This window comes from Marmota monax, unplaced genomic scaffold, assembly GCF_021218885.2.
Source record: "Marmota monax isolate L192 unplaced genomic scaffold, Marmota_monax_Labrador192_F-V1.1 WCK01_AAM20220418_F8-fsc00190, whole genome shotgun sequence".
NCBI classification, from domain to species: domain Eukaryota; kingdom Metazoa; phylum Chordata; class Mammalia; order Rodentia; family Sciuridae; genus Marmota; species Marmota monax.
In genome coordinates, this window is record NW_026693010.1 from 1285350 (window position 1) to 1309122 (window position 23773).

The 23773-nt window shown below is 56.4% G+C and overlaps 1 protein-coding gene across 1 annotated transcript; it reads left to right on the forward strand.

The window, feature by feature from the left end:
• Positions 1 to 7807: 7807 nt before the first annotated feature.
• Positions 7808 to 21029, forward strand: Tnfaip2 (TNF alpha induced protein 2). Its single transcript, XM_046453220.2, has 12 exons — positions 7808 to 7951; positions 10668 to 11025; positions 11296 to 11953; positions 14057 to 14171; positions 14315 to 14437; positions 14619 to 14719; positions 15316 to 15414; positions 15872 to 15995; positions 16851 to 16973; positions 17195 to 17350; positions 17512 to 17633; positions 19256 to 21029. The coding sequence occupies exons 2-12, from the start codon at positions 10683 to 10685 to the stop codon at positions 19395 to 19397; spliced, it is 2106 nt and encodes a 701-aa protein (XP_046309176.1). The 5' UTR covers positions 7808 to 7951; positions 10668 to 10682; the 3' UTR covers positions 19398 to 21029.
• The last annotated feature ends 2744 nt before the right edge of the window (positions 21030 to 23773 follow it).

Consider the following 23773-nt stretch of genomic DNA (forward strand, 5'->3'; position numbering starts at 1 on the left):
TGCTACCCCAGCCTACCTTTGAAGCCCAAGCTATTCACTGAGCCCCTGACTCTGACCCTGACCCTAACTGGCTTGACCCTGCCTGAGCCTTTGGCTGAAGGTGATGTTCCAGGGCCTGACCAGGCTTCCAACCCAGGCTATGAAGATGTGGGAGGGCTTTGGTCTTGACTGCTAATTCTCAGTGGTGAGGAGTTGGCAACTTCCTGTTTGTTTGTTTGTTTGTTTTGATGCTGGGGATTGAACCAAGGCCCTTGCCCATGCTAAGTACAGGATCCACCACTGAGTGGCACCCCAGTCCCTAGGCAAGTTCCTTTCCCTCTCTGTGCCCAGTTTTTCCAGCTGTGAAAAGTGCTGGGGAGGATGAAGAACCAGCACAAAGACAGGCCCCTGGCCTCCCTCTGACCCATGTCCCAGGAGCCCCACCAGGTGAGGGCCTACAAAAGTCAAAAGGTCCCTGAATGTGGGAGTGGGGGACCCTTAGTGTCAAGCAAGGCATGAAGTTGGGGAGGCCCCTGAAGGTGACTCAGAAGAGACTTCCAGGGCTGAGCAGGTTCTGCCTGACCAGAGCTTTGTAATGCAGGCACGGATTTAGGCATAGACCCTCTCAGAACCTCAGGGTCCTCTTCCTGAGGATTTCTAGATCTAGAGATAGGAAGTCAGGGGTTTGCCCCTCTGTGTTCAGAACATCAGAGTGATCCCCACTCTCCATCCATGTGCATGCTCTCATGAGTCTGGCAGTGATCAGGGGCTGGGGCTCAGCTCCTCAAGGCCCAGCCAGAAGCAGGAGGCCGATGGCAGTTTCCACAAGGGTGCAGTCAGTGGGGCTGGATCCGTGGGTTGGGGGAGCCTAGACTGGTTCAGGTCCAGGGCTCTGGCCACTGGCCTTTCTGCCTAGAAGGTGGGGGCTACTTGGGATCCTCCTATTCCCTTTGCCTTCTAGGTCTCATGAGGCCTTGAGAAGAGTCTAGGGTGTTCCCTTGGCTTGGCCATCCTGTGGTCCAGAGAGGAGAGGAGGGTGGGGGTGCTGGCTCTGAAAGCTGCTTCTGGACTTTTTGGCTACTTGTCTGGCTGGGCCCCCTGGGACAGAAGGCTCTTGTCCTGCTTCCTTGCTTCTGTCATGGAATAGGACAGCCTGAGACCATCCACTTTGCCTTTAGGCTCAAATCCCAGGCTCTGCCAGCTATTCCCTGGTCTCCCGCCTCTACCTGGCCCTACTTCCCCACAGTGTGGCCTATGGCTCGTCTCTCTTCAGGGCCCAGCCTGGACACCCATTTCCTCGAGTCCTTCATGCACTGGGGATTGCCTCTGGTCTCCGTCACTGAGTCCCAGGTCCTTGAGACCAAACCTATTCTGAGTTTTCTGGGCTCCAAGCCAGGCCAGGCTGGGAGAGAAGTGAGAAGTTGCAGGGATCCCACGTCGCCATGCACAGGATAGGAGCTCAGGTCTGTAGGTTGGTACACTGTGTGTGCTGCTGGCTCAAGGACATTGGGTATGGTGGGAGCAGGGGACTTGAACATTCACACCAGCTCAGACTAGGACCTAGTAGCCTCTGTGACCCTCTGCCCCTCCTGGTCCCTGGGCTCAGGCTCAGCCCAGGCTTGAGTGTGCCAGCTGCAAAAGCCTAGGAGGCTGGGGTCTGCGGACTGTGATGGAGTCTCAGCTCTGCTCTCCCCTCACTGGTGACCTGCGGTCCCTTCACTCTGGGGCTCAGACTCCTTGTCTATAACAAAGGAGAGAGTACCGAGTAGGGAGGGAGCTCGGGGGTGAGTGAGACTATCCACGTATGGCGTGCTTCAGGTGGCAGTCAGCATGTCACTTGTGACCACACAGCCTCTCCCTCTTCCTTCCTTGCCTGGTGACCTGGCTCCTTCCGTCCTGACCTCAGTCCTCAGCAGTCCCCTGTATGTGGGGGCAGCACCCTCAGCAGCTGGGCAGGGGTTCCTACAGAGCCCCTCACCACTGCCCAGGTTGGGACAGGAGGCTGCAGGGTCCTCAAGACCACCTTGCATCACCAATCTCACTTCCTTCCTTTGCTACCACAAAAATCCCCTTTGGGAATGGCAGCAGGCCACAGGGGCCACCCACCATCCACCACCAGGCCCCGGGGAGGACAGGCTGTACAGGGACAGGCCTCTCCCCCGCCAGCCTCTGTGGAAGGTGGGCAGGGCCTGCTATGATAGATAATGCTGTTGCCAAGGGCGATTCCCCGGAGCTCTAGGTCTTGGGGATCGACCTTGTCTAGTAGAGGGGCTATGCTGGGAGCCAGGAGCCCCTGGCCAGGGGCTTGGTCTCTTGGGTCTCCTGCTGTCCGAAAACACTTGAAGGGAAGTGAAACTTGGACACGTCACACCTCCCCATCAGTCTATCCTTCTGCTGGAGCCTGTGGGGCCTGGATTAGTCACTGCGGAGGCCCTTCCTCCTTGCAGGGACACCCTTCTATATATCTGCACATAGATCACCCACTTATTAGCTGTTTTAAAATTACTTGTGTTTTCATTTTTCACCTTTAATAATGTTTTGGATACTAATGCATTTACATAGATCAAAATCAAAAACGTTCTTCAAAGACATAAGGTGAAAGTCTCCTTCCCATCCTTTCACCTTTGTAAAAGCAATTCTTACCCAAGGAATAGAAAAGTGAAGCTACTGGCACCATTGGAGAACCTGGTTTTCCTGAAGGGGGTTGGAGTGGGAATATGGGACAGTTCTTCCTGGTCCCTGTAAAATCAGCCAGTGAGCCTAAGGCTCTGAGGTGGATAGAATCCCCAACAATAGGACCTCTGGATGTTGGCAAGGAGAAACTTCAAGAGCTGTTCTTCTTTCTGGGGTGCCTGCCATCTGCAGCTGTGCTCAGTGATGATGTGGTACAGCTAGGATTCCAGCCCAGCTGCTGAACCCAGCAGTACCACATTCTGGAGGAGGGCCTGGTGCTGAAGGCTGTGCCCTTTATGCCCCGTGGTTGCTATTTCTGTCTCTTTTAATCCATTCCTTCAACCCTCCCTGCAGCCTGTGGGAGTTTGGGACAGCCTCCCTCCCCTCCCGTCTTTGCCCAGCCCCATGAAGCGCTGGGATTCCCGGGAGAGCTCCTGTCCAGTGATGAGCCTGTGTCATAGGGAGGACGCCCTAGTGAACTGAGCTCATGGGTTGTTTTCCTGGAAATCACATCGGCTGGGGGAAGAGCTCATGTACAGCTGGCCCTGGGCAGCCCCAGGCAGCCCCCGGCAGCCCCAGGAGCTGAAGGGAGGGAAGCTGACCTCGGCATCTTGTATCACTACCAGAGCCCTTTTGAAAAGACGGGGGACTGCATGGGGGAACCTAGGGGCGAGATAGCCCAGCTTGGGGAGGACCATCTCATCCCTCACCCCCGTGAGTTTCATCAGGGCTGGCACCTCCAGAAGGCCCTTGGGAGGCCATTGGGGTTAGGGTCCCATTGCTCCATGGGCCTGGCCTTCTACCATGTGGCTCTGTCTTACAGAGCTGGGCTCACTGAGCCCCTCAGAGGCCAGGCCTCCTCAGGCCTCAGTTTCCCTTTCTGCCAAATACCAAAAGGAGTCCTTGGCCTGGCTTTCTCATGGGAGAGAGGGGCTAAAGTGGGTGAACAGCTTCCAGGGGAAGGACCGCCTATCCTGTGTGTCTCCTCTGGTGAATGCCCTCGGACAGGAGGGTATGCCTGAGGGTGGCTCCTGGTCAGCTGTCCTCGTCATCCCATGATCCCAGGGAGGTCATCAGATTCCAGCCAAAGCCCTGTGCAGCTATAAATGACCCTGAACAAGTCACTTCCTCTCTTAGGAAAACTGGGTGGTGGCAGGAACACCAGCCTCAAAACTTCAAGCTTTGTGTACTCCTAGCTTCTCTGAGACTCAGTTTCCTCTTCTGTCAACAGAAGATACAATGTCAGCCCAGTGCATTTAGTGAGTGGGGCCCCCCAGGGAATTAAGAGGCGCCAGGAAGGGTCCCAGGTCTAGGGATGGCCTGAGAAGTGAAAGGAAGAGGCTGTGTCCTGAGAGCCAAGACAAGAGCCGTGGGAAATGCAAGTCATCACACAGAGGGAAGTGGGTCTGGCCACGGTGGGAGGACTGGTCTTCTCCTCTGGGCAGCCCACTCCACAGCCAGCACCACCCCATGACTGAGGCTACCAGCCAAGCCTTCTGGCCAGTCGTTTGCCTGGAGTCAGGCCCAGCAACTCAAGAGCTCCTACAGCAGCTGCCTGATCAGCCCACCTGGCCTTTGCAGCCACCAAGCCCAGCCCAGAATGCTGTCTGTTCTGCCTTCAACTTCCCCCTCTGCTGGACAGCTTCCCTCCAGCGACGTTTCCAGAGAGTCAGAGAATGAATTTAGGGAGGGCAAATAATACACTACCCTGTAGTGTCCTCTCGCCAGAGGCTGCCAGAGCTGGGTCAGCCCCCCTGCACCTCAGGGCAGGGGTGGAGGTTTAATTAATTGACTGAACAAGGTAATGAAAAATATTGGGATTTTTCTGAAAGAAGTAGAGGACAATGTCTCCTATTTCTGCATCACAGGCTTGGAAGTCCTTCCTTGTGTCTGATTCCCCTCCTCCTCCCCACTGGGGTGGAACCCATGTTTTCACACATGCTAGGTAGACACTCCATCACTGAACTGCATCCCCAGCCTTTATTATTATTATCATTATTTTTAATTTTGAGACAAGGTCTTGCTAAGTTGCCTGGGCTGGGCTTGATCCTCCTGCTTCAACCTCCTGAGTAGCTGGGATTACAGGTGTGTGCCACTGCGCCTGGCTTGTGTCCCATTTAATCAAGCTGCATTTCAGAAATTGAGCAGCATTGGAGGAGAAGCAGTATGGCATATTGCAGCTCTATCACCGACTGGCATACGACTGGACCTATCTGTGCCTCAGTTTCCTCACCAGTACCCACTTCGTTCAGTCATCTGATGAAGTCAATTATGCTTGCAAAGCACTTAGAATAGAGCTTGGCCCCTGTGGATCAACGTCAACTAGTATACCCAGATGAACTGAAAGCAGGGACATGAACAGAAATGTGCAGGGCCCATGCTCACAGTGTCACTATTCACAGTAGCCAAAAGGTGGCAGCAACCCAAATGTCCACTGAGGGATGAATGGAGAATCAAAACATAGTCCATCCATACGATGGACCACGATTCAGACTCTAAAGGGAAGGCAATTCTGACACCTGCTGCAACATGGAGGAATCGTGAGGACGTGATGCTGATGGAAGTAAGCCCGTCACAGAAGGACAAGTGCGGTATCACTGCACTTCTATGAGGTGTGTGGAGTTGTCAAAGCCACAGAGGAGAATGGTGGTTGCCAGGGACTGAGGGGAGAAGGGAATGGGGAGTTATTGTATAATGGGGACAGAGTTCCACTTCTGTCTTGTACTAGGGATTGAAACCAAGGGTGCTCTGCCACTGAGCCACATCTCAGGCCTTTTTTATTTTTATTTTTTTGTTTTGAGACAGGGTCTCACTGAGTTGCTGAGTGTCTAAGTTGCCCAAGCTGGCCTCGAATTCATGATCCTCCTGACTCAGCCTCCTGAGTGTTTGGGGTTACAGGCGTGTGCCACTGCACCTGGCTGGGTTCTAGTTGTGCAAGATGAAGAGAGTGCTGTGTATGGCCAGTGGTGATGGGCACACAATAGTGCTGATGTACTTAATTCCGCTGAACTGTACACTTAAATGGTACATTTTATGTTATACATATTGTACTACAAATTAAAAAAAACAGTAATTGCTACTTGAGCAGAGGGAAAAGAGGGGAAGCCCCATGTGTCCAATGAGCCCCTGGGTTTCACGCAAGGAGTGCACTGGGCTTCTATGCAGGTGCTGGCCTCTATAACTTCTGTCCTGGGCTCCCTAGCCAGTCCTTGCCAGTTCTCTCTGGGGGAGGTGGGGACCAAGACAGCAGATGGTCCTGTACATGATGCTCATTTCCTGCGCGGGGTGGGGTGGGTGCTGGAGATCCTGGCTGCCTTGGCTCCCTCGGGAAGAGCCTGGACTCTTGGGGACTGTCAAGAAGGGATTAAAATAGCTCCTGTCCTGTGGGCCTGCCCCACTGGGTATCATCCTTCTGCCCTCCCTTGAGCCCCATTTTTGAAAGATTTCCCTTGTGTTGGGGACAGGACCTTTGACCTCCAGATTTGCACTCAGAAAAGGGAAATATCTGGGGCAGCTGCACATTCTAGGGATGGCCTGCAGGCAGGCTCTGTTTCTTCAGTTCCAGCCCTTGCTTAGGTGAGCTACTGTGGGCAGCCAGCACAGGCTGGTGACTGTCCTGTGAAGTCCACACTGACCAGGGGCTCTGAGCAGATGGCTTGAAGAGAAACCCTCCCTGCTGAGCTGCAGAGTTCCCCAGCAATTTCCCAATCTGTTTGGAATTAGAAGAGGGGTGGATGGAGCAGGAGGGCCGGGTGAGTCACGAGGGGATTGCACAATGAGTGAGCCACAGGCTGCAGGGAGGCAATGGCCAGGGACCCTTAGTTCTCATCCTCTTTGTCCCCTTTCTGGTTGGCTTTAGTCTCCCCATCTGTGTACTATAGTGGGGATGGGATGACCCCCAGCCTGAGCACTGTGGCTCTGTGAGCTCCTCTGAAAATTGTCATCCCTGGAGGCCTCTGGGAGAGGGGGTGGACTCTCTCTGTCTTAAAGCTTCCTCCTGGCAGCCTCTTGCACCCACCTCTGAGACACCCTAGGGAAAGATGGATGACAGTCCAAGCCCAAACCTGGCACTTGGCCACCACTCCTGAGGAAAAAGTTCTCAGCCCCAAGGGACACCTTCAAAACCCAGTCTCCCCCACTTAGTCACCCCTCCTGGCCCTCAAAGACCAGTGCCAGGCTAGCAGGCAGTGGGTGTGGGGGTGTGTGGGGGGGTGGGGGGTGGGGTATGGGGATGGTGTGGAGTGTGGGGGGTGTGGGGGGGTGGGGCAACAAAAGGCAGGGAGGAGCCCAGGCTCCACTCTAAGCAAAAGGGAAGCTGGTGCCCAGCAGGAAATTCCTGAATGACAGGATCCTTCCCAGAGAGCAGGACTCCCTGGGATGTGAAATAGGAAGGGGAGGGAGGTGCCCAGGGGTCAACTTTTTATCCCAGCCCACCCATTCTCCTCACCTCCCCCTCCCCCAAAACATACCCTGAGAACCAGCGAGCAGACAGGGAAACTGACACCCAGAAAGAGGTATGACCTGCCCGAGACCACGCTGAAACGGGCAAAGCTGAGCCTGCTGCCTGGGCCTTGTGCTCCTGATCCTGCCTGGTCTCAGGAGCCTGTCCAGGCCCAGTCTTAGCCCCAGAAAGGGAAAGTGCTTCAGTCGGTGTCCTGCAGGCCTAGAGGTGAAATCAGACTGCCACTGTCATGTATTCCTGCCTCTCATGTATTCACCTTTCCGGGGACAGGGGACATCATCACTCAAAGCAAGGCGTGACAATGAGAGGCCAGGAGACGCTCCCAGCACGGGGCCTTGTGAAGAGCGGCCCCCCTTCCCTTCGCGCCTCCTCCAGGAAGCCCTCTCCCACGACTCTACTCGCCACAGGGTGCCCAGAGGGGCGACCCGGCGTGGCTGGGCTTTGGGGTGAGAGGGGGCGCAGGCCAGGCAGGGCTGTGGCTGGCTGGGACGCGGGGGCGCGGCCCTGGGCGCAGGCCCCTCCCAGACAGCCAATCAGAGGCCGTCGTCGGACAATGGACCGGCGCCGGGTGGGTCGGGGGCCCCGGGGAGCCGTTCCGCGCCCCCACTTACCCCGCCACGCTCTGCAGCGTCGCCAGCCCGTCCTGGCTGCTGGAGCAGTGACCCCGCCCTCGCTCCCCTCGGCAGGCCCGCGCAGGGACAACCCTCGCCGCGCGGGGTCTTGGCCTCGGCCCGCGGGTTTTCCGCGGTCGCGGAGGGCGGGGCCGGGGCGGAGTCGGCGACTATTTCAGGCTGCGCGGCGCCCGGGCCAGCACAGCCGCGGCCTGGCCCCGACACGGTAAGTGACCTCCGCCGCCTGGCGTCTGTCCTCCCCGCTCCACCGGCGTCCCGTTCTCTCTGACCCCGAGATCGCGGCAAGATTCCCCGAAGGAATGGCCTGGAGAGGCTGAGGGGACAGGGGCGGGAACGCTATGAGGGCTTCTGGCTGGGGAAACCAAGACCTGTGCGCTTGCTGAGCGTCTGCGCACCAGGGCACAGAGGTTTGGGGCTGAGGTTGGGGCGCTAGACCCAGAGCTCCGTCCCTGGAAAGACCAGTCGGGACTGGGGACAAAGATACAAAGTCTCCCATTTGCAGTTGAAGGCCAGCGTCCCCACGGGACTCCAGGGCTATAGGTTAAGACCCTCCCCAACTGTGTCTGGGCATCTTCATCTGGGGGTGGGTGTGCCGCTTGACCTATCACCCCAGGACAGAAGGAGGCAGGCCAGAGACCAGGGGATGCTTTGTATGGCCCTCAGCCCTGACCTAAGAAGGGGTATGGTGTCTGGGATTCCGGGTACCACTGCTGAACCACAGGCTGTGGTTAACACCATGTGCCTTTAAACAGGCACCTTTCTGCCTCAGTGGGTGCAGCCAGGAGCCTGGTGTAAAGAAGGTCTCCTCCCCTCCTAGGCTGCATGGTGTGGCACTACACACACAGGACACAGGAAACTCACTCTCACGCAGGCCAAACCAAGTGCTAGCACTTGGCTTGTGGTTTTTTACCACATCCCCTCAGCAGCACTGTGAGGTGTGAGGGTCTCTTCCCCATTGCACAGGTGGAGAAATTAAGGTCTCTGAGAAGAGGGGTGTCCAGTCCACACATCAGTGAGAGGTGAAGCTGAGCCCACAGCCAGTTCTTTTTCTACTGCATCAGCTGCCTTTGAGAATCAAGGTCCAGGCGCTGCTGCTGGATCTCTGCCATAAAGCAGAAAAGGCCTGGACACTCTGTGGGGACTTGCAGGAACCAAGCTTGGAGGTCGCATAGAGCCAAATAGTGAGAAGCTGTGTACAATTGGAAGGTGTGGGACAGGTCACCTCTCCCTTACCCCAGGAGAAGGGCAGGGGTGCCTAGGCCCCCAGGGTGGGGCTGAGTAGCCCTGCCTGTCAGATTACCTCCTCTGGGTGCTTGGCATGAAAATGGGATGGATTAGGAGGGGCAGAATGCCTGGTGGCTTTGAGCCTGGGGAGTTTGGTTGGCTTGGGATCTCCCATAGTACTCTCTGCTTGGTTCTGGAACTCTCAGGCTGACAGGGTTCCAGGAGGACAGCTGAGGTCCAGACTGAGGGACTCTACCAAGAGCAGTAGGTGAGGATGGTAGGGGCTGGGAAGGGGGAACGCAGGCTTCCTGGTCAACCAGATGGCTCTGGTCAAGCTCCAAAGTGTGGGACAAGCCCTCAAGAAATAGGGTAGCTGGGCTGGTGAAGGCAGAAGGCTGAGGCGAGAGGACTGCTCCAGTGTTCCACACAGGCTATGCTTTGGGCAAGTCCCTCGCGTGTGTAGCCGCAATGGCTTCTTCAGAAGCGTGGATCGGGCTATTTGCTGTTGCAGGCTATCCAGAGTCATCCTGATGAATGTGAGGTATGGCTCAGTGTATTTATTCTTGAGGGTAGGGCAGGAGGTGGCACTGTGTATGGGTTACACAGTTACCACGGAGGCCCAGCCTCTGCTCCTGCCCTCAGGGTCAACCGTAGATCCCTCTGGTGGTACCAGCCTTGCTCTGACAATGCTGAGGGTCCTGCCTCTCTGGGTGCAGCTTTCAGGGCAGTGGGGGGTGCAGAGGTAGAGGAAAAGCCAGGCTCTGGAACAGATGACCTGAGTTCCAAACCCACAGGGCTTGACCACAGGGCTATTTTAAGATTAAAGAGCATGGCTTCTGGATGAGAGAGGAAAAGATGGGATGGGCACCCAGGAAGGGCACAGAAACTGGGAATTTTTTTGATGATGATGTGAACCCATTTGGGAGCAGGCAGGGTGGGGAAGGAGACAGGATGCCTGGGTTCCAGACAGAGTTGCTGTGTGACTTCAGGGAAATCTGTGCCTGGATCAGCCCCTTTCCCCTGTGGAAGGGGCTTCCCTTCTGAAGTTTGAGGGGCCTTATGTCTTCTGCAGACCTGGGCCCTGGGGTCAGTGTATGTACAGAATCAGGATTCGCTGTCCTTCAGCCAACTGTGCTTCTGTCCATGGCATCTTTCTGTGACCCCACAGCCACATAAGAACTGGGCAAGAAGAATGAGCAGCTGGGGCTAGGTAGGGGGAGGCCTGGCTTCAGGCTGGCTTCTGGGTATTCTCTGACCCTGACATGGCCCTGGCCATTCTGACCTGTGTTTTTGCTCTGTCCAAAGGGACAGCAGCCTGTGCCCTGCCCCCTCTCCAGAGTCTGGTGGGATTCATAGAGGTACTCTCTAGCTGCCATCCATTTTTTCCCAAGAGGGTGGACTGTAAAATGCAGGAACAGCCCCTTCATCTGGGAGGCTTGTTGTCCCCAGCCTCTTTCCTGCCTCTGCAGCGATTCTGGGAGCGCCTGTGGGTATTAGGAGAGATGCAAGCTGAAGCTCTTGTGGCTAGGGAGGGGGCCTTGTTGGTGCCTTTCTGGGCCAAGAGGTTTCCAGGGCCCTGTTGCTTGTACAGGTGAGAACAGAGGAGGCACTCAATGCTGCCATTGGGCTGTGTGCTCATGCCTGGGGGCCAGCCCACTGTGACCACTGGTCCCTCATCCCCTACCCGCAACCTGCAGGACTGAGCCAGGGTGATGCTGAAGATGATGACCTTCTTCCAAGGCCTTCCTGGCCAGCAGTCTGTGCCAGGGACTCTCAACTTTCCTGGAAGCCCACAAAAGTTGCCCTCCGTATCAGAGAGTGAGTCAGAGGCCTCCATGTCAGAGGCCTCCTCTGAGGATCTGGTGCCACCTCCCGAGGCTGTGGTAGCTCCAGATCAAGAGCAGCAAGAGGCTGCAAAGAAGAAGAAGCCCACAGTACTGTCCAATATGTTCAGCATCTTCACCAAAGGCAAGAAGAAGAGAGGTCAGCCCAGCTTGGTTGAGCCCCCGCTGGTACCTGAGTCCAAGCCAGGGCTGGATGGCCCTATCCCCACAGGTAGGTTGGGACTACGGCTGGGGCTGGGGGCCTGCCTAGCCCTGGTCCAGGCCTGGGCATGGATGGGGCATGGGAGCGAAGGGGCCCTCACCCAGGACAGAGCGGGCAGGGAGGTGTCCATCTTCCTCCTTCACCTGTGCCCCTGGTCTTGGGGCCCCGAGTGGGGAGGAATCCTGTCTGGGCACGGGCCTTACCCCTGGGGACTCAGCCGCCCCTTGCCCCAATCGGCTTGAAGCCCCGGGCCCTGCCTCACGCGGGTCCCCTCTGCAGTGGAGGAGCTCAAGGCAGCCCTGGAGCAAGGGCGGCTCGAGGCAGCGCGGCCGTTGCTGGTGCTGGAGCAGGAGCTGGCGGCGGCGGCGGCGGGGGGCGCGAGCCAGGAGGAGCTGGTGCGGCGCCAGAGCAAGGTGGAGGCGCTGTACGTGCTGCTGCGGGACCAGGTGCTGGGTGTGCTGCGGCGGCCGCTGGAGGCGGCGCCCGAGCGGCTGCGCCAGGCGCTGGCAGTAGTGGCGGAGCAGGAGCGCGCGGACCGCCAGGCAGTGGCGGCGGCGGCGGCGGCGGCGACGACGGCGGAGGCGCCTGGAGCGGCGGCGCTGGCGGCCACGCGCCCACGGCGCTGGCTGCAGCTGTGGCGGAGCGTCGTGGCGGAGGTGGCGGCAGAGCGCCTAGACACACGGCCGGCCGCGGGCGCCGAGGGCCGCTCAGAGGCCGAGAGAATCTTCCAGCACTTGGGCTGCACCGTGAAGGAAGACCTGGAGGCGGTGGTGGAGCGGCTGAAGCCGCTGTTCCCCGCCGAGTTCGGCGTGGTGGCCACCTATGCTGAGAGCTACCACCAGCACTTCGCGGCCCATCTGGCCTCCATGGCTCAGTTCGAGCTCTGCGAGCGTGACACCTACTTGCTGCTGCTGTGGGTGCAGAACCTCTACCCCAAGTGAGCAGGCACGGGTGGTGGGGCGGGGGTTCCTGTGCAGGAGGGGTTTGGAGGAGCGCCCGCCAGGCGCAGAGTTGCTGGGCTGGAAATGCATGGTGGGCTTGTGCGCAAAGGGCTGAGGCTGCGCCTGCAGGGACTGGGCACAATGACTAGGCAGGCTCTAGGCCTGAGTCTGCTTTGCACTTGGAATCTTAAAATTTCCTGGGCCCCAGTCACATTCTCAGTTGAGGAAACTGAGGCACAGAGAATGGTAGCGATTTGTCATTCATTCATGAGGTCCCAGTCTGGAGAGGGGTAAAGCAGAGCATTCAGAAGGGCTGTGGCAGGGGTGACCAGGCACAGGGGAAGCCAGGCCTGGAGGAGCAAGGGACCTCCAGGTCTCTAAGGCAGCACCTTCAGCTGCTCTAAGGCAGCTCACAGCCAAATGTAGAGTCAGGCCACAGAGGATAGGGAGGATACCTGGACAGGTGGTGAAGAAGGGAGGAGGGAGGATGCCGTTCCTACCAAAGGCAGGGTCACCCTGGGAGCTAAGCAGAGCTCCTGTGTAGATTTATCTAGCGTACTGTAGGGGCAACCCTGGGCAAGAGAGCTAGCAGGGGTCAGGTAGGGTCAGGTGCCCTGTGGAAGAGATCCCTGTTGTGCAGGTTTGCCTGTGAGCCCACAACAGGTCCAGATTCTGGTCACCAAGGGCTTCAGCTCTTCAGTGGGAGGCTGGCTGTGCCAACAAGGGCAGCTGGTACCCAGCTGGATGTAGCCTTGGGCATCCTCTGAATGGCTCAGACCCTGGATTCCTGAGTGTGCCTGTCATTCACCCAAGCTTCTGAGGAGAGCCTCATATTGCAGCATGGAAATGCCCAGGCAATGGAAACCAGGGGTTCTTACTGAGGGACTCAGCTCCTGCTGTCCCCTGTCCTGAGGGAAGGCTGGGGTGTGGACAGTGTGGACAGTGTCTGAGGGTCTTGTGGACTGCCAAGTGGCCAGTAGGCTCTGCTAGTGTTGATGGTCCACCTGGGGGGAGGGCCAGAGGAAAGGCGCAGTGGAGTGGCAGGTGAGGAGCCAGCAGGGCATGGGGAAATGGGCACAGGGCTGGGCTGGGGATGTGGCTCAAGTGGTAGCGCGCTCGCCTGGCATGCGTGCGGCCCGGGTTCGATCCTCAGCACCACATACCAACAAAGATGTTGTGTCCACCAAAAAACTAAAAAATAAATATTAAAATTAAAAAAAAAAAAGAAATGGGCACAGGGCAGGTTTGCCACAGAGCACCCAGCCCTGCCTGAGCCAGTTCCTGCTGGCTTGTCCTGACTCATCAGGAAATGTTGGGCACTCACACCTCTGCCCGTCAGCTTTCCTGTCCCAGTGACCCTGAGATCTCCTAGCATGAAGGCCCCTATGGGGTTAGCAAAACAGGAACTGGGACCAGTGTGGGCATTGAGTCCAGAGGGGCACTGTTGAGGCCTGTGTAGCCAGACATGTGGGGAAGAGAGGGACACAGATGCATCCAGACTGGGCAGGGGGCACAGGGAGGGTCATTCTTAAGCTTTTGGGGCCCTTAGGAAGTGCCAGGGCTGCACAGGTCCCCCAGGAGCTCTGGGATCCTGTAGAGGTGCCAAGAGAGGTAGCCACATGCCTCCATGGAGCAGTTCTGAGGCGGTCCTCCCATGTGGATTGGCCCTTGTCTGGGGGCAGCAGGGCTGCCCTGGCAGGGGTGGCAGGGCTGGGTCACAGTGAGAGGGAGGGGTATGTCTCAGGGGCACTGAAGTAAGGGGCTGGGTTGTATCTATGCAAGAGAGGAAGCCTTGGAGAGGGGGAAGATCAGATTTGAAAAGTGGCTCTGGGTGGGGAGGCATTGCTGGGCCCCTGGGGGGAAGCAGGGAGATGGGAGGAGACTCCCTTAGCTAGAGGAGAGATGGTGGTAACTGGCAGGGGCTGGGGCAATGTTTCAGGCTGACAGACTCTGGAGACTGTTTCAAAGCAGGAATGCGGGAGAGTAGTAAGAGAAGGCACGGTGGTGGGGAGTGCCGAGGGGTGGCACCTGGTGGGCTTTTGCTGGGTGGGTACTGCCGAGTGGGTGCAGTTCTCATGCCAGCCTTGTTCTGCCCACAGTGACATCCTCAATAGCCCCAAGCTGGCAGAGGAGCTTCAGGATGTCAGTCTTGGGAGCCTTCTGCCCCCAAAGCAGATTCGGCTGCTGGAGGCCACGTTCCTGTCCAGCGAGGCTGTAAGTCCTTTGTCTGAGCCAGGGTGAGGTGGGGACAAAAAATGAGGGGAGGCTCAGAGATAGACAACATGGGCAGCGAGCGTGACAGATACTTTCAGTTGAGCCAGGTCAGTGCTACAGTGACCTGCCCCTCTTTCCTCCAGGCTAATGTGAAGGAGCTGATGGCCCGAGCATTAGAGATGGAGTCACAGCACTGGGCCCAGGATGTGGCTCCCCTTAGGCTGGATGGTCACTGCCATAGTGAGCTGGCCATCGACATTATCCAGGTACCGTGGTCTGTCCTTCGGGTATACGGTGCACACTGCACACAGCCAGCCTGTGCCTGTGCCAGCAGAACCACGTCCCCTTGTTCCTAGTGCAGGCACGGGCCTATGTCTGAGTACCCCCCTTGCTCTAGCATGCTTCCACAGGTGGCCCCTGCTCTGCTCACCTACTGTCACCCCACAGATTGTCTCCCAGGGCCAGGCCAAGGCCGAAAACATCACTCCTGACTTGGGCACTCAGATGAAGCAGGTGCTGCTGGTGGAACTGTCCGTGCTCCTAAGGAGGTGGGTGTGCCCCAGCTGGCATGGGAGTAGGGCAGGGGCGTCCCTGTAGCTGTCTCTCTCAGAATCATGTCCCTCCCTGTGCTCCTGTTGGAATCCAGGCAAGATCAGCCCTGCTCCCCACCCCTGTCACTCAGAGCTGGGAATCCTCTGACCTCTGCTCTATCCCCTAGGCACTGAGCCTCAGGTGGTGTGACCTCAACCAGGATTCACTGTGGTGAAAGCAGAGCAGTCTCCAGCTTCCAAGGGCACGCTCATGAGGAGCCTAGGCCCCTGCCACCTCTTCCACTCCCAGGATTAACTTGGGTGCTCCCCACCTCTGAGGAGCCAACCAGAGTATCTTCTGGTCACCCAGCTGTAGAGGGGGCCTGGGGAGGAGTTGGGACAGCAGAGCCCTGGGGCAACTTCTCTGGCCCCTCTGGCCTTAGCTTATACAGCCAGTGATAGGATGCTTAGGGGCTAGCGGCCCCTCCCTGGGTCACAGAGACACAATCACACAGAAAAATGCTATGTGAACCAGGGAGACTGCAGTGGGGCTGGAGGCTGCTGTGGTCCTGGTGTTCATGGTGGTCCTAAAGATGCCCCTCTGTTCCTGACAGCTACCAGCGTGCCTTTGATGAATTTCTGGAAAGAGGCAAACAGCTGAGGAATTACAGGGCCAACATCATTGCCAACATCAACAACTGCCTGTCCTTCCGGTGAGGATGCTGGGAGGGTTATGTGGCACAGAAACAGGGTAGCTGAGATTCAGAGGGAGTAGGAACTGCTTAAGCAAATGTGTGGAATTAAAGTTAGCAAGGCCTTGGGAACCGGGGTGTGGAGCAGCCGCAGTGTTTGGCATCATTCAGATGTTTTACTGGCTGCTTTATTCTCGTGATGCTATGGAGGGGCACAGGGATCATGCCTGCTAGGCTGGTAGCAAACCGAGGGGAGGAGAGGCTGAGTAACTTGCCCTCAGGTGAAAAGGGATGCGCTGCAGGTGTGTGCTGGGATATGGGCATGTGGATGGGAGGATTTGGACTTGATCCCTCAGGAAATGGGGAGCCATTGAGGGTTTGAAAGTGAAAAGAAGGTTTAGGAAGATTCATCTAGGCTCACTGGGTGTGGGGCTGTAGGCTGGGTAGTCTGGGGTGACTTCCTGTCTCCACCATCCAGGACATCCATGGAGCAGAAGTGGCAGATACTACAGGATCCCCGAAGCTACCTGCTGGACCCCCTGAGTGAACTCAAGGGTCACGGCTTTGACGCCCTGCTCCAAAACCTATTTATGGACTTAAAGGTAGTGGGAGCCTTTTCCCCTGTGGAGCCTCCTAAGCCCAGTGCTGGGAGGGTGGGCGGGCCTGGGAGGGGCTTGGGAGGAATGGCAGAAGCACCCCAGGTGTGGCGCCTGCCCCAGATCTCTGGGAGGAACGCGTAGGGAAGCTGCAGTGGGGCAGGGGGTGCCCAGGTGGTGGGCCCCGAGGGCTCTTGGACTCACCCACCTGGTGGTCCTCGTGCTTGTCCTGAGAGTGGGGCCCTAGGGCTGGGGGTGCCTGAAGAAGCCTCAGTGTCCCTCCTCACGTGGCCTCCGCTGTCCCCAAGTTAGTACATACTTTCCCTTAATCTCCTCCAGGTTCTTCCCTCCCAACCCCCACGCCTGCCTTCCAACTTCTGGTGCTCAGGGTCTTTGGCAGCCAAGACCCCGTCTCCTGGAGGCCAAGAAGTCTGCAGAGGGGGAAAGCAGTGGGGTTGCTCGAAAGACAGAGGGAGGGGTTCCATGCCCAGAGTCTGGGACTGAAGGCTGGGGCAGCTGTGGGTGATAAAAGTTGTGAGTGGTGACCCTGAGTGACTTGGCACAGGTCTCACAGGCCCAGCCAAACACAAGGTATTGTTTATACAGGAATTTATTTATATAAGAAGGAGACAGTGGAAAAGTCCCAGGGCCAGCAGACAGGCTGTCCGGGTCCTGAGCTGCAGCTGGGTGACCTTGGAGGAGGGCACACAGACCCTGCCTCCACTTCCTGTCTGGGACCTGAGCTCTGCACGGGTTCCCTGGAAATCCTTGAGTCCCTTGCCCTCCGGCCAGTCTGTGTGAGGGCGTCTGAGCCCTTCCTTTACAGGGCGTGACCAGACATCCTGCCTCTCTCCTTCTCAGCCGCTGTTCAAGAGGTTCACACAGACCCGCTGGGCAGCGCCTGAGGAAACCCTGGAGGAAATTGTTGGTACCGTGGAGGGAAGGCTGCCCGAGTTCTCAGAGCTGCATGACTGTTTCCGGGAGGTGAGGAGGCCCTGGGCTGGTAACAGCCTGGACACTCATACTGACACATGTGTGGACATCCACACATGCACACACACACACACACACACACGTGGGAACAGGGGCACACATGTGCACACCTTTGCTCTGGCATCTGCCCTCTGGATTCCTGAGCTTCAAGGGAGGTAGTGAGCTCCCCGTTGGCCGTTGGCTCACACCGCCCTGGCTGCTTGCCCACCCAGGAGCTCCTGGAGGCTGTGCACCTGCACCTGGTGAAAGAGTACATCATCCGCCTCAGCAAGCGGTGCCTGGTCCTCAAGACTGCCGAGCAGCAGCAGCAGCTGGCGAAGCACATCCTGGCCAACGCCAGTGTCATCCAGGACTTCTGCACTAAGAACGTGAGCCCCTGCCCACTCTCCCCAGGCCCCAAGGGATGGGCCCCAGCCCCTCAGGTCCAGGACAGCACTTGGGAGCCTCTTGAACCTAATAGTTATTGCCTGAGCGCTGGGTACCAAATGCCTGTGAGGACAGGGGCTCTCAACCAGGCCTGTGCCCACAGGGCTCCACCGCAACGTGGCTGAATCCTGCCCTCCCCACGCTCGCTGAGATCATTCGCCTGCAAGACCCTAGTGCCATCAAGATTGAGGTGGCAACATATGCTACCTGTTACCCTGACTTCAGGTGAGAACAAGGGACCCTCAGGATCTAAGCAGTCCGTGTGGCCCTGTGAGGTCCTACTGTGGAGTCCACCTCTCCAGGACCTGTGCAGCACAATTGCCGAGGCTTCATGAGATGCACGTGGTGGTGTCCAGCCTGTGCAGGCACAGACTAGGCTGGGGACTCATGTGTTTGGTCCTCACTGCAACCCTACAGGGTGGCACTGCTTATCTCCATTATACAGCTGGGGCCTGGAGAGCGAAGGAATGGGTCCAGGGTGACATGGCTGGTTAGAGGCAGAGCTAAGATGACAAAGCCAGACAGGAGCTCCACTGCCCATGCTTTTAGCTTTGCTTGAGACTGCCACCCAAAGGGGAAGCAGACCAGAGAGATCAGATTTTACCACTTGACCCACAAGTCCCTGGGGGCTTGGACCTATGCCTGGGCTCCGGGGCTCTTGTCAGGATGGAGGCTTAGTCCCTGGCTTCCTGAGGGCCAGTGAGCCATGGACGTTGTTCTTTCTGGGCTGGGTCCTCTGACACAGTAGGGAAAGTTTGAATAGGCTTTAACTAGGATCAGCCTAGCTTAGCCTAGTCTAGCCCATGGCTGATCCACAGTACTCATCCATTCATCTGTCTACCCATATGAGAACCCATTGAACCATCTACTCATCTGCCTGCCTAGCCACCTGTCTACCTATCTATCTATCCTTCTAGCCATCCATCTATCCATATCCATCCATTCATCCATCCAACTATCCTTTCACCCGTCCATCTACTCCCTTATCCACCCACCCACTCACCTACCCACTCATCCACCCATCCATCCATCCATCTATCCATCCTTCCACCTGCCCATTCATTCTATTATCTACCCACTCACTTACCCACCCACTCATCAATCCATCCATCCATCCTTCCATCTGTCCTTCCACCTGTCCATCCACTCCCTTATCTACCCACCCACTCACCTACCCACTCATCCATCCATCCCTTCATTCATTCATCCTTCCATCTGTCCTTCCATCTGCCCATGCACTCCCTTACCCACCCACCAATCCGTGCTCCCATCCACCCACTTTCCCATCTTCCTATCCATCCTTTTGCTCATCCTCCCCAAAATTCTTCAGCAGTCTGCTGGGTGCCAGGCTCTGGATGCGTACAGTGAATCAGCCATGGGCTAGACTAGGCTAAGCTAGGTTGACCCCATTAAGGCCTGTTCAAACTGTTAAGGCACTGGGGTGCGGGGAAGTATAAGACGGGCTGCCTCAGTCTTACCAAAGGTTGCTTGCGCACTGTTGAGCCAGGGGCAATGAAGAGGCAAAGAACTATGACAGCTCTGAGTTGTAGAGTTTAACCAAGAACGTGAGAAATAGGGGGTGCTGACTTCAGAGATGAGGAAACTTGGAGGAAGTGAGGTTTCAGCTGAGACCTAGAGAGTGGGAAGGAGCTGGTCACCTCCAGAGGGTGAGGAAGAGCCAGTACAGAGGCCTGGCTGGAGGGCAGTGGGGAGGGAGAGTGAGGCCCTCTGGTGGGCAGAGGGTTGGCTGCAGGGCTCTGTGGCAGGGCCTAGAGTCTGTGGGGCCAGGAGGGTGTGAACAGGGGTGTTGGAGACAGGTTAGGCTGACGGGATGTTCTCCTTGCCAGCAAAGGCCACCTGAATGCCATTCTGGCCATCAAGGGGAACCTAACAAACAGTGAAGTCAAGAGCATCCGGAACATCCTGGACATCAACACGGGGGCACAGCAGCCCTCTAGGTCCCTATTTTCACTTATAAAGGTTGGTTAGCTTTTCCTGACCTGCTTGTGACCACCCAGGGAGCACCAGGCACCACCCCATTTGGTGAAAGCTGCCCCACTGGGGGCTGTTCAGACCAGCACTGGCTCCATGACCCTCCTGTGCCTCTCACATGCTGCTGCTGCATTTGCCTGGTCCTGACTTTGAATAGGACATGGGCAGCTGGAATTAAATGGACCCCACTTTGTTGACATGTCCAGTGTTGCAGGAGCATCCACTGTGGAAGATGATGGCAGCACCTAAGAAACTCTTTGTAAATGATGGTTGATTGTGTGTGTGCCAAGGGAGGCTGGTGATGGTGTGGCCAGGGCCAGGGGTCCTGGGGCATCCCCAGCCAGGGTCCTCCTACAGCCTGTCTCCTAACATTCCTCCACATGGTGGGCCTGAGTGCCTCTTCCAGTTCCCTAGGGCCAGGGGCAGAGCCTTACTCGACCTGCTTCCTTCAGCCCACGGCTGCCATGAGCTGGGCTAAGCAAGACTGAAATTGAAGATGGAACTGGAAGAGAAAGATGCATTTTTACGTGGTACCCCTGATGGGGCCCGAGGGGTTCCCTGGTGAGTTGGTGTAGAGGTAGCATGAGAGCCCACTTCCAGAGCGCCCTGCAGTCCCCAAGGGTTTCTCCTGAGAGGGTCCCAGGAGGCTGGTGTGTCCTGCAGTGGGGCCAAGGACCTCCTGGGTCCTCTCAGGTCCTCCTTGCCCTGTGCAAGGCCAGGCCCCAGGGCAGTCTGTGAGCCCTCCCATCTGGAAGCCGGCCAAGGAGCCAGCAAGGCGAGCTCTTTTGGTCTCCTGTTGCTGTGGTAACGAGTTCCTGCACTCAGTGGAGCAGAACCAGAGTTCAAGTTCTGTAAATCAGAAGTCTGACACAGGGCAGAATCGAGCTGCCACCTTCATTCTGGGGACTCTGGGGAGAGTCAGCTGCTGGCCCTTTCCTGTTTTTAGAGGCCACCCACATTTCTTGCCTTGTGGTTCCTCCACCTTCAGAACCAGCAATGGCTGGTTGGGTCCTTTTCACATCCACACACTGTGCCCTCTTCTGCCTCCTTCTTCACTTTTAAGGACCCTTGTGATTACATGGAGCCCAGCTAGAGGATCCGAGATCACCTCCCTATTTTAAGGCCAGCTAAATAACAACCTCAACTGCATCTGCAATTTTAGTCCCATTTGCCATGTCACCTAACAGCCACAGTTCTGGACATTAGGACATGGCTACCTTTGGGGCCATTATTCTGCCCAGATGGCCTCCACCCCTCCCCCGCCATGTAGGGGCACCTCTTCTCCCCCAGGGAAACAGGAATCCAGCTTCCCTTCGAGGTCTCTGCTGCCCCAAAGGCCCTGCCCCTCTTTGTGCCTGAAAGTTCCCTCTCAGCACAAGAGGGGGCTGTTCAGACCCAGCTCTGACCCAGCTGGGGGGAGCCAGCTCTCTGGGTTTGTCCCCTCCTCACAGGTACTGCCTTACTGAACTGGCCGCCAACTGGCGGGTGTGAATCATGCACAAAAATCTTAGGAATTAGTTTGTTTGATATTGTTGATATTATTATTATTTTTGATATTACTTCTTTTGTATATCTATACTCTGGACAGGATGTTTTTATAGCTTGATATTAAACTGATTTCAAAAGTGACTGTGGATAGTGGCTTATTTGGGGAGCTGCACAGTTGGGGTGGGGATGGGGTCATCCTTAGCCACTTTCTCTGCCCTCAGAGTGCCTAGAACAGAGCCTGGCGCCCAGCAGACTGCTGAAGAATTGTTGGGGGGATGAGCAAAAGGATGGATAGGTAGATGGGCAGGTGGGTGGATGGGAGGACGGATGGGTGGGTGGGTAAGGGAGCGTGTGGGCAGGTGGAAGGACGAATGGCTGGCTGGACGATGAACGGGTGGGTGGATCAGGGAGTGGAGTCACCCCAGGTGTAAAGAGAGGCATTAGAGGGGTTTGAAGAGGAGTTTGGTGCTGATGTGGAACTTCGAAAGACCTTCAGGCTGCTGCATTGAGAACAGATCCGAGGAGAGGCCTGGAAATACCATAAGGGGCACTGCATTCCTGGGAAGAGATGATGGCATTAGTGAGGGTGTGACAGTGGAGTGAGGATGAGTGGGCTCTGCAGCAGAACAAGTCATCATGCCATCCAGAGAGCCTTGCTGAGCCTGGGGTCAGTGGTGCATCTTCCAGAGAGGAGGAAGGCCTGAGAGAGGGGAGAGGCCCTGGGAGAGGAAGGGGGCTGGGCGGAGTTTGATAAGCTTGCAGAGAAGGGAGTGTGGCGCTCAGGTTGAGCAAGACCAAGTGACACCCTGAATTGGCCTCCAGCTCTCTCCTGCTGCTCTGGGAGAATAGTTTTGCACAGCCCTGTGGAAGAGGTGGGCAACATGGGCCAAGCAGGCAAATGCACACACCGGTGAGGCGGCCATTCCCCTTTTAGAAGTTATCCATACTTTAACATCCATGCAAAATGATGGAGGTACCAGGACAGTCACCTCAATTGTAGCAGCAAAGTATTAGAAACTCCCTAAATACCCATCAGTAGACACCAAGAGAATGACGGAGGGAAGGTGGACAAGGGAGGGCTGTGCAGTCATAAAAAAATGAGGAAACAGAACTTCTGTTTTGATTTGAGAATTCAGAACATATATTGTTGGGGGTAGAAACTCTGAAGATCAGACTTTGTGAATTTCTGTCTTTAAGTAAATGAAAACAATACATATGTATACATATATATGCATATGTATAAATGAAATGATGAAATAGAATGTATGTATATGTGTATCTCACACACACACACACACACACACACACACTGTACTTGCCTGTGTGTGCTTTAAGGCAATCTAAAAGAATATACCAGGAAGGCTGGGTGGGATGGTGCACAACTGTAATCCCAACAGCTTGGGAGGCTGGGACAGGAGGATTAAAATTTCAAAGCCAGCCTCAGCAACTTAGTAAATGAAAACAATATATATGTATACATATATACAGGAGACCTTGTTTCTAAATAAAATATAAACTAGGGCTGGGGATGTGGCTCAGTGGTTAAGTGCTCCTGGGTTCAATCTCTGGTACAAAAATAAATACATAAATATATGTGTGTGTGTGTGTGGGGGGTGTATCTCACACATACATACATCATCTGGAGCTGCTGGGGTTACAGGTGTGCACCACTGTGCCTGGCTATAGTAACATTTTGTAATGTTACATGAGAGCAGGAGATTTGGGGAGGGGAAGAGAGGAGTTTCGGGCATTCTGGGTGCAGAACCATCCAGCTTGGCGGGTGTGTCTGGAGTGGGCGCGGCAGAGGCCTGGGATTTCTACAGCCAAGTTCAGTGCTCAGGTGCAGGCTAGGGCACATCCAGGAGCACAGAGCTGGGTTTAACCAGGATCTGGTTTTTGTGAGCTGATGGCCACAGAGGATGGGCAGAATAGGGGTGTCTTGCAATGGACCATGGGGTGTCAGCTGGCAAGGAGGGTAGGCAGTGAAAGAGCATGAGGTGTGAGGACAGGACTCAGGTGGCAGAAGACTGCTGGGTACAGTCACAGGAATGAGTGAACGAGGGCTGGGACAGGAAGCTCGGGCAATTGAGGGTGACCCCAGAGTACGGCTGGGGAGCTGAGAAGCAAGACCCAGGGAGAAGCAGGTAGGTGCTGGTAGAGTGCCGTAGACAGTAGGCGGGGCTGATGGCCTCCGAGAAGTAAGGAGAGACCAGAGGAAGCACATGACAGACAGCAGGGAGGAGGGAAAGGGGAGACAGGAGTGTGGGGGACCCTGAGTCAGAAAGGCCTCCCCTCAACTTCTGCTCCTTCCCTGGCCTGTGGAGGTAGGTGGTCCTTGGATTCGGTGCTGGGTCAGGCTTGCCAGTGGCCCCGCTGAAGCTCAACTGGGAAGGCTGTGGGTAGTGACCCCATGAGGGGAGGAACCCCAGGTGTCCTGATTCCCTGAGCCTTTCAGGTGCGTGGTGCAGGCGCTGAGCCTGCAGTGAGGACTGGGTGGACTGGGTGGCCGGACAGCTGTATGGACAGTAGTTATCACTGCAGAGGCACCTAAGTTCCTGGACGGTCTGGTGTGAAAAGATGCAGGGACATTCAGCCGGGACCTCCACTAGTGGGACACCACCACTTCCCTGGGGTGGAGTGAGTGTGGCCCGATGGCTTGAGGTTGTCCCTGGGAGCTGGACCCACAGCCTGCCTCAGCCAGCTATCCCTGGGGCTGGTGTCTCCAGCACACGTGGGTCTGGTGAGATCCAAGAGAGGAGCCTGGAACAGCTGGGCTGTCTTATCTCTGGGGTGGCTGACCTGAGCTAGCACACATGAAGGCAGAAAGTTTCACAGGTGGCAAGAGAGGGCAAGCCCACAACACAAGTGCTTTTCTGTCTTGCTTG